The sequence below is a fragment of the Sabethes cyaneus genome, chromosome 2, assembly GCF_943734655.1.
Source record: "Sabethes cyaneus chromosome 2, idSabCyanKW18_F2, whole genome shotgun sequence".
NCBI classification, from domain to species: Eukaryota; Metazoa; Arthropoda; class Insecta; order Diptera; family Culicidae; genus Sabethes; species Sabethes cyaneus.
In genome coordinates, this window is record NC_071354.1 from 32,492,774 (window position 1) to 32,501,945 (window position 9,172).

Here is a 9,172-nt window from a genome sequence, read left to right on the forward strand (position 1 = left end):
CAGACACACAGAGAATGCAGCAGTGAAAAATGAACGAAAAGAAAACAACGGTATGCAAAAAAGAGGAATGACAGTTAAGAAACAAAAAGTCAAACGAGCTGTCAGTCCGACAACGCCCTTCAGGAAATTCAGAAATGGGGGATAGAGAAAAATGGCGGTTAGAGTCTAGTTTTTAAACTGTATAAAGGTCGACCAACATTTGAAAGGGGCGGATAAGCCAACTGTCAAACAGAACGAGTGAGAGTTCATTTTCCTATGCTGCTCCAGCAAAAAATAACTTTCGCTCGGTCTGTTTGACAATTGGCTTATCCGCCCCTTTCAAATGTTGGTCGACAAATCGTTACAATTCTCGATTACTAAGTTGCTGATAATTGTTTGGTTTTTGTTTGAGAAAATGAGAGAATGAAGTATCTCTTTTATACCGTTTTTGTTTTTCGACTTGGGTTAGTTCCAATCCGACCACTGAATAAACAAACATTTTCGGGAGAATAAACAAACGTTTTCGGATTGTCAGTTTATTGCTAATAGCGGGGTTGAAACTGTAGAAAGACCCTGAGCGAACCCGACGTCTAAAAAGTTCAACCTGGAGCGAAACTAAGCCCAACCTAAGTGAAAAAAAAACAAACGTTTTGACAGCCGTTCGGTTGGAACTAGGGCGAACCTAGATTGAACCTGAGCAAAAACAAAAACTCTATTAGTTTCTTAGTCGCGAATTACTGATGCATATGCATCAGTAATAATTAATTAATAAATGAATGCTGATTGTTAACACGAGGATTACCTATGCCAGCCGCCATAAGCGTCTGTTCCCAGGTTAGGGTCGGTTCTTGGCGGCTTGATTTGTCCTCGACCTAAGTAGTGGAGCGCCTGAACTTCAGGTTAGATGGCGAATCTACGTGTTATTGCAATAAAACGTGTTCTACCGTTTTATTCGTTTATAACGCATATGCAGCTAATATCGACATTAACCGATTTTTTGTAATTGACCCATTCCAGCGACAGGTGGTCCGCACTATCCCTAATTCCCTACTATGCAGATCGGTTCCTGTTTCATCAAATCCCTGGCATTCTAGTGGAAAATAAAGTACTCTTTAAACAAATATTTTACAAGGCATTTGGCAAAAAATTGATGAAACAGGAGGAGATTCATACGGTAACAATAGGTGCTAATTGTGTCCGTCCCGTAACGCTGGAATGTGTCAATTTATGTTTTTGTCATTGCATGCAACTTGTCAAAAGTTGCAAAATAACTTTGCAGTTATAAAACTCAACTAAACAGTTATAAAATATAACGCTTAAATCGTGGCTTAAATACATTATTTTTAGTGATCAAAATGAACGATATTTTCTATACAAGGGAGATATTTTTCGAAACCTTTCAAACCAACACGATTCCGCGAACCCAGCGTATATTCGCAGTGAGTCAGCTAACACAGTAGGGCACGTCATGGCAGATTGTCCTACCATACCAAACCTGTTTCGCCTCGTTATAGTTAGCACTGGTGAGTCCTCCTGAGGTTCAAAACCATTACCTCATTAGGTCCTCATACCAGTATACTAACCAGAGATGCCATATTTTCTAAAAAAAATGTCTGCAACTGCTCGAAAACCGGAAAAATCGAGCAGTTTTCCGGCTACTCGAATTTTCAGGTTTGAAAATAATCTGCGAAAATCTGCACACTTTTTTAGGAAGTCTGTGAAAGTTTAAAGAGCTTCGAACAAAAATCTGCAACAAAACAATAAAAGTCAAAAAAAAACTGCAAATATCTGCAAATTTATAATGATCTGCAAGACCGTTCCAAAAATCTGCAATTTGCAGACAAATCTGCAAATCTGGTATCCCTGATACTAACCATAAGAAGCGTCTTCGGGATAATGTAGAACTCAGCATGAAGGAAGGGTGATGAGGGGCCAGAGAATAAACCCATGCTAAAAGTCACTTTGACATCGAATGGCCTGATTCTACTAAGATTCGAACCCACGACCATTCACTTGTCAAAGCAGACTCGGTAACCTTGCGGCTATAGAGCCCCCCATCAATGGTCCTACTCTGATATGCCATTGGCTGCAACGTCCAGCTCAGTTGGTGTGCATATATTAATATGACAGAAGTTCCGAGAGTTACCCAGATGCTCTCTGAACGAATAATTAGACGACCCGCAAGATACCAAGAGCCACTTGTGCCTGTACGATTAGTGTCTACCTTCCTTTGTGCTAGGTGTTTTAACGCTTGAAGACGGATGAAGCAGGATACACTTCGCGGGCAATGAGACCGTGCTAGGTGAAGAAACCCCAAGTGCACGGTTTGATAAGGAATGCCAGCAAATGATAGGCAAGAGAAAAAAGAGCTTGGAAAAACTTTCTGGAAAACCATCTACGCCAGACGGTGGATAGAGATCATGTAAACGAAACAAATATTCCGGGGTAATGACATGTGCAAGCTTTGTGAGAGCTCTATGGACCAATCTCGTCCCAGGGCGGGACGCAGTGTAGGAAAGAGGAGGGGAAATCTTATCACACACAAATGAGAACAAGATATAACAAAAGACGAAACAGAAGCTAACCCGTGGTCGTAAACGATAATAGCGTCCCAGCTCTTGATCTTCAAGAAATCCGGGAGAAAACGGACGCCAGAAGACCAATAGAGCCGTCGAAATAATAAGGAACCACCACCGATGTCACAGATAATTTCCAGGATTTAGGAGAAACTACCGGAGGAGCGAATGGAAGATGTGGTTTGTGACACATTCCACGCACTTGTATACCAAGAAATCGGTATTTAAAACTGCATATTTCAACTCATATTATACTGGATATGAACCAGTGATTATTGAACTACAAAGAAAACGTAGTTCTCAACACATTCATTATACAGAACGTTTAATTATTAGCACTTTGAAGTGTACACATATTAAAACATGGTGGAAAAAGCGGAATTTCTGCGATGGTGAACCGTTACGAAATGTAACTTGTTTTACCTACCTAAATATCTAACTCAAAAAGTAAATACTACATTAGAAAGTACATTTAACAGACATAATTTAAAACTTTAATAATTTAGTCACTAACGTATTTTTGGCGGGAGCAAAATGTCAATAAAAGTCGGGTCCTCGTCGTAACGGGACACGCCGGAATGTCCCTGGAAAACTCGTTGAAATCAAGGGAAAGAAATGAAGTGTGATCTCCCGTACCAAACGCTTCCCATATAGATAAAAATTTATAAACAGTCGTTTGAATTATCTTCGCTAATAAAAGTTGAGTGATACTCTGGACCCTCGGAGATTAACTAATGACATTTAGGCCGGAAGCCAGCCCACACTCAAAATATTCTGCAAATAACTAATAGAAAATTTCCGTATGAAATCCCATATGATTATCATGTGCGCATATAAACACAATCCTCTCAGAAATACTCATAAAAATTATATGTGAATAGTATGTGCAAATTTTTCGCGTGCACATAAATGATAACTGTTTGGCACATAAAGATCATTTACTGGGCACAATGCAAATATCTATATGTGGGACACATAGAAACTATACGCTTAGGCTTAGGGTAAATGGTGTCCCACATCAAATTGCACCACGGAAGAAACGCTGTAGAAAATTACCTAATTGACCAATCCTTTTCAAACTTTCAGACAATAAAATATAACCCATTAGTAGGCTTTGGGCATATATATTTCATTTAACTCCAATACCCTAACCGTATGCTCGCACCTTACGCTTAACTCCACTCATAAGGTTCTGTACAACATCTGGCTGCAGCTTCTTCTGTACGGAAACCCATTTTTTCTTCATGTCTTCCTCAGGTTTGACATCCTTGATATGCCTCCGTAATGCCTGCTTCATAATAGCCCAATATTTTTTGGTATAACTTAGTTCCGGTGCGTTGGAGTGGTACCTGGTACCCCAGTAAACCATTTGGTTTGTATATCTCGATTGCAACTGAGGTATACGAAATCATATCTGAACGAAAAAGTTATATTTTACGCCATATAAGAACATATATGTACCAAAGTGGAGGCGATATACGTGCGAAAATTTTGACAACTATTTGTAATTCTATTTTGCGCAGCTTTATAACACACAACTAAATACTCCTGAATATATGATTAGGATATAATCAAATATTGCAATTGTCTATCCTGCTTTATAATTCACAGTCATGAATTGTATATGAAGACACGCACGACTGCAAAACAACTTATTGTTCACTTCGATTTGACATACTCTAATTATTATACAATTCCAATGTGAAATTGACATGAAAACGATTTAATGTGAACTTTCTATTACGATTTTGTGTTATCTGGGACATGTCCTTGTGTACAAAAGTGACTCCTTTGTACCACTCCAGGACATCCTTTAAATAGTGGCACGAAGCTAGATCCGGCCAGAAGATCGCAGGGCCCTCGTGTTGCTTCAATAGAGGAAGCAGACGCTTCTGTAGACACTCCTTAAGGTAGATCTGCCCGTTTACAGTCCCAGTAGTCACGAACAACGCACTCCGTTTGCCACAAAGGCAGATCACTTACCAAATCATGTATTTCTTGGCAAACATTAAAAGTTTCTGCTTCCTTGCTTCCTCCGAAACATCAAATTTCTGCTAGGCGGTGAAGAATAGTAGTCCTGGAAGCTGCCGGAAGTCCGCCTTGACGTAAGTCTCATCATCCGTGATGAGACAATGAGGCTTCGTCAGCATTTCGATGTACACTTTGCGGGTCCGTGACTTTCCCACCGTATTTTCCCGTTCGTCACGAGTTGGAGCCTTTTGCACTTTGAACGTATGCAGTCCTTCGCGGTCGTTGGCTCTCTGAACGTAAGATGTGGGAAGATTCAACTTTTTGTCCACAACCTTGACCGAAGCATTGAGATTCCGCCTAAACGCTTCCACGCCACGCTTGTGAACCTGATCACCAACAGAACATCCACTCTGACCGCATTTATTCTTCCGTTCGATGCTCAGAGTTTCATAGTAATGTTTAATCACAAGACTCATCGTTGACAGCACGACTCCGAGTTGAGTATTCTCCAGGTGCTTGCGCAAAATAAATTCGCAACGTTGTTTTTTGGATGACACCATTTTTTTAATGGTGCTTCTTCCTTGTGACCTTCCCCATTTCAGCAGCCCGAACTTGCGAGAGAGAGAGAGAAAGAGAGAGAGAGAGAGAGAGAGAGAGAGAGAGAGAGAGAGAGAAATAGAAAGTAAGATACAGCAAGATAAGTTAAGGGTAACATAATAGACGAAAAAAAGTTAAGAATTTGTAACATGGTCTGTGTTCTAAATGTGCTTGAACACTATATTTCTTAGTAACCGCAGATGATGAGTGAAATGCAGTGAGTGGCTCGAAACGTCCGGATAAACTGGGGTTTAAAAATTTGTATTTTATTTCGCCAAAAAACATCGATCAAAATAAAGAATAAATTAAAAAGCTTATAAATGACGTCGAAGCAAGAGAAACAGGGTATAAAAATTTTACTCGCGCAGACTCCAAATCGAAATTGTTCCCATACCGGAAATCGCTGAAAGTGGCTAAATCGTTTGTCATCATCGCTGAAAGTTTAACGATTGCTAGCAAGCAAGAAGCAGAAAAAAAGGGAAACCAAAATGACGCAGCCACCTGAAGAAGAGTAGTCAGCGTTTTCAAATGTAGTCCAAACATTTACATCGAAAATTTTGGAAAGGAGTTGCGAATATCGAATATTGAACACAATCTTGCAAAAAGTCAAGAATTTAGCTAGGCTATCAACATTCAAAGCTACAGTGACTCAAGCGAAGGTCAAGGATTTTATAAGGCTTCCGGAAGTTAGTTTAAGATAACGGAGAAGATTAAGTTTAGACAGACAAAGGTGCCAAAGTTCCCAAAAATTGCCAAAGGTGCCAAAAAATTACTTGATTTGATATTTCTTAATGAAAATAGAATCATGAGTAAACGATTAGGACCTTCGTGCTGTATCAGCCACACCTCGTTTGCAGTCAATACAGGAAAATGTCTTAGAAATGCTAAGCTACCAACAACGTACTAGTCATAGCCAAGGACAAAAAACTTTCAAATTCGTCGGAGCTGCGCCGAATTGAAAATATCCACTCTGACCGCATCGCCAAAAAAACTCAAAAAACAGTTGGAAATGAGAAACAATTTAAAACAAATTGGCGTTCTACATCAAACACGAAGCCGCCAGCGGTATCTGATCTGTTTTGATGCGGAAATTTGATGAAAGCTGTAAAACTTAGAGCCTGACTGTTTGGATCATTTGGATAGTTGGAATTTGTCTATATTTTGTAGTCATAGAACTTCAAAAAGATATAATGTTTGATCATTTATATAATAGCATATAATAGCAACTACGTAAAACTACTCTCAACGTGGTGGTGATCGCTCACCTCGGCTTCTTAAAACACACTTAGTTCAAGCCTGATATAAAAGAAAATGTAGGTATCTGTCGCTTTTCCTATTCTCCAAAGCCATCAAGTGATTGAACGTCGAACGAACGAATCTTCTTCAATAAAAGACCATTCAAAAGACGTACGGGTTCGTTAACGGATGCCCATTACAATGAATTGCATTGTTATTCTCGAGACAACGTCACCGCACCCACCACAATGTGACCAGGAAAAATATGATTTTATCTCCAGCAAGTAATCGAATGACAATCTCACATCATAGGCTCGTCGGCAATATTCTCACGGGAAAAGGGACATCCCGGCCGATGCAATATATAACAATCAAAATGACAAACGGGTACGAAACAGACACACACCCACACATTTCACAAAGAATGATAAATTGTTCATTTTACTCGATTTTTCCGCACCGCTGAATGTGCGCAACCGTTTCCACTAAACTCCCGTTTATTGATGGGCCAGATCAATGCCACCCGAAGAGTACTTACAGCCAGTGCTGTCGTACGTTAGTAGCAACGATTCAACGTAATAGTGAATGAATCCCTTTTCTAAGTTCGTGCTTTAGGCTTTTCTCTTCGACGGATCAGTTTCGTTATTATGTTTTTTTGCTTTCGCTTTTCTTTCTCAGGAAACGACAACCATACGTTAGCGAGACGTGTTCAGAATTAAACCGTAATCCATTAATATATTTGCTTTATTAGTATTTTGCCCACCACCCTGGTCATTTTTGTACAGTCATTTTGTGCGAGCATCCAAGAGCAGCCTTATCAATAATCATAGTCCTTCTGTTCTGATCCCAAAATTCAGCTAACTTATTCATACCAGCCATGAACTCTGGCACGGATCGGAATTCGGAATATGTTGTATGGAATTTAATGAATCGTACTAAACGTGTGTCGGAAAATTGTAGCTTAAATTATCTGACACAAAAACATCGTTACGATGAATGACTTAAAATTATGAGGCTTGCGAGTTCGTGGCATGAATGATAGCTTACACAAATTTCAAATAAAAAATATAAAATTTATTTCATCTTTCCGAAATCCAAAATAATCACAATTTTATCACAACATCAATTCACTCAACCCCAGTATGGTTTCTTGCCGTAGTGGTGATCCTTCACGTACACCGTCGGCTGTTCAACGTAGACGGGCTGTTTCACGTAAACCGGATAGGGTTTCTCGACATGCACCGGGTAGGGCTTGGCAACCTCAACCACTTCCTTTTGGTAGACCGGCACTTTCACCTGCACTGGATACGGGACCGGGCGATCAACCGGTACGTGAACCTTCTTCTCGACGTAGACGGGAACTTTCTTCTCGACCAGCACAGGGACCTGTTTTTCCACATGCACCGGAACGGGAACCTTAACGGCAACCGGAACGTGTTTCTCCACCTCCACCGGGTACGGAACGTGAACGTTCTTCTGGACGGTCACGTGTTTGGTTACGTGCTTGTCGGTCCATCCATCGTAGAGCGGTTCCTCGTAGCCGAAGTTATGACCGATGTCAACCAGTCCTCGCTTTTCCTTCTTTTCCGATTCTTCGGCCGGGGCAGAAGCCACCAGGGCAATTGCCACCGAGAGCACAATGAAGACCTAAAATAAAACACTTGGTGAATTCGGCGACAAATGTTGAACCAATTTATGTTACCTTCATTTTCTTCGATATCAACTGATTTGGATGCGTAACGCTTGATGGAACTCAGACGACTGATGCCGTAGCGATGGTCTGCTAGCACTTTTTATAGGTGCCACAAGTTCATCAACGATTCCAAGACGGCGTACGATGGGCAGTCAACCGCCTAAAATGTATCAGCGGTTTGTTTGTAAAATTTTCATTTTTTTCTGTTAGGGACGTACAAACAAACGGGAAATTAAATAAAAAACCCAAGTTAACTATTTTAGTACCATCGGCTTCGGTTTGATTGAATGCACTAAGGAATTCCAAGGTCACCAACCAACGGTTGGTTTCGTAGCTTCCTCATTCTCTGAACGTAGATCCGGCTTTAGTTCCAAAGGCAAAGGATTGTGGAGTGGTTATATTTTTACTCTCACTGCTATATTAAATTGTAGAAAAAGTGTTATATAATGACAGGTGATAATAATGCTCAGTGCAAAGTTTTTCTATTTTATACCTCGAAACTGAATCTACAGGGCAGGTTGTCTCTAACATGAATGAATACCTTGAAACAAGTAACGTAAATATATTACATGGTAGAACTGTCCGTTGGTAAAAGACTGTAGACACTATCCGCATGTGCTGTTATTTATGCATTATGAATCTCGTCGTTAGTGCATTAGTGTGCCGGTATGAATCTCTTTCTTAAATCAGTATTCTGGGATGAATTAATTCATGTTTGTGGAGAACTCTCCTTGCCCAAAACTTCTAAAAAAAGGCATTGAAAAAATTAGCCTAATAAAAACTGTGGCATCGAAAGCCATGTACCTGGAAGTCAATAGGAAGTAGAAAAGATTAAATAAGTGACTATTTCATGTTCACCTGAATCGCTTACAATGGACACTCAAATCTGAACCAAAAAGGTTCGATCATTGAAACAAGGTGTATCTTCTTACATCCATGTGGACATAGAGGCGCGGACAATAGATCAAATAGCACTTCTCTTGCATCAATAGTCGATTTCCAATTGGCCACTGTTGTTTCTCTAGCTGGTAGTAGTCAATTATCAAGAAATTGCTGCCTAATGTGCCTTTTGAAAAAAACCTTTTGATCTAATTACTCTTGAATTTGTGATGCAAAAAGG

At 40.0% G+C, this 9,172-nt stretch overlaps 1 protein-coding gene across 1 annotated transcript; it reads right to left on the bottom strand.

The window, feature by feature from the left end:
* Positions 1–7,490: 7,490 nt before the first annotated feature.
* LOC128735246 (uncharacterized) lies at positions 7,491–8,067 on the bottom strand. Its single transcript, XM_053829742.1, has 2 exons — positions 8,062–8,067; positions 7,491–8,006 (listed from the first exon to the last, which is right to left on the bottom strand). Exons 1-2 carry the CDS (start codon positions 8,065–8,067, stop codon positions 7,491–7,493), a joined length of 522 nt encoding a protein of 173 aa, XP_053685717.1.
* Positions 8,068–9,172: the final 1,105 nt, after the last annotated feature.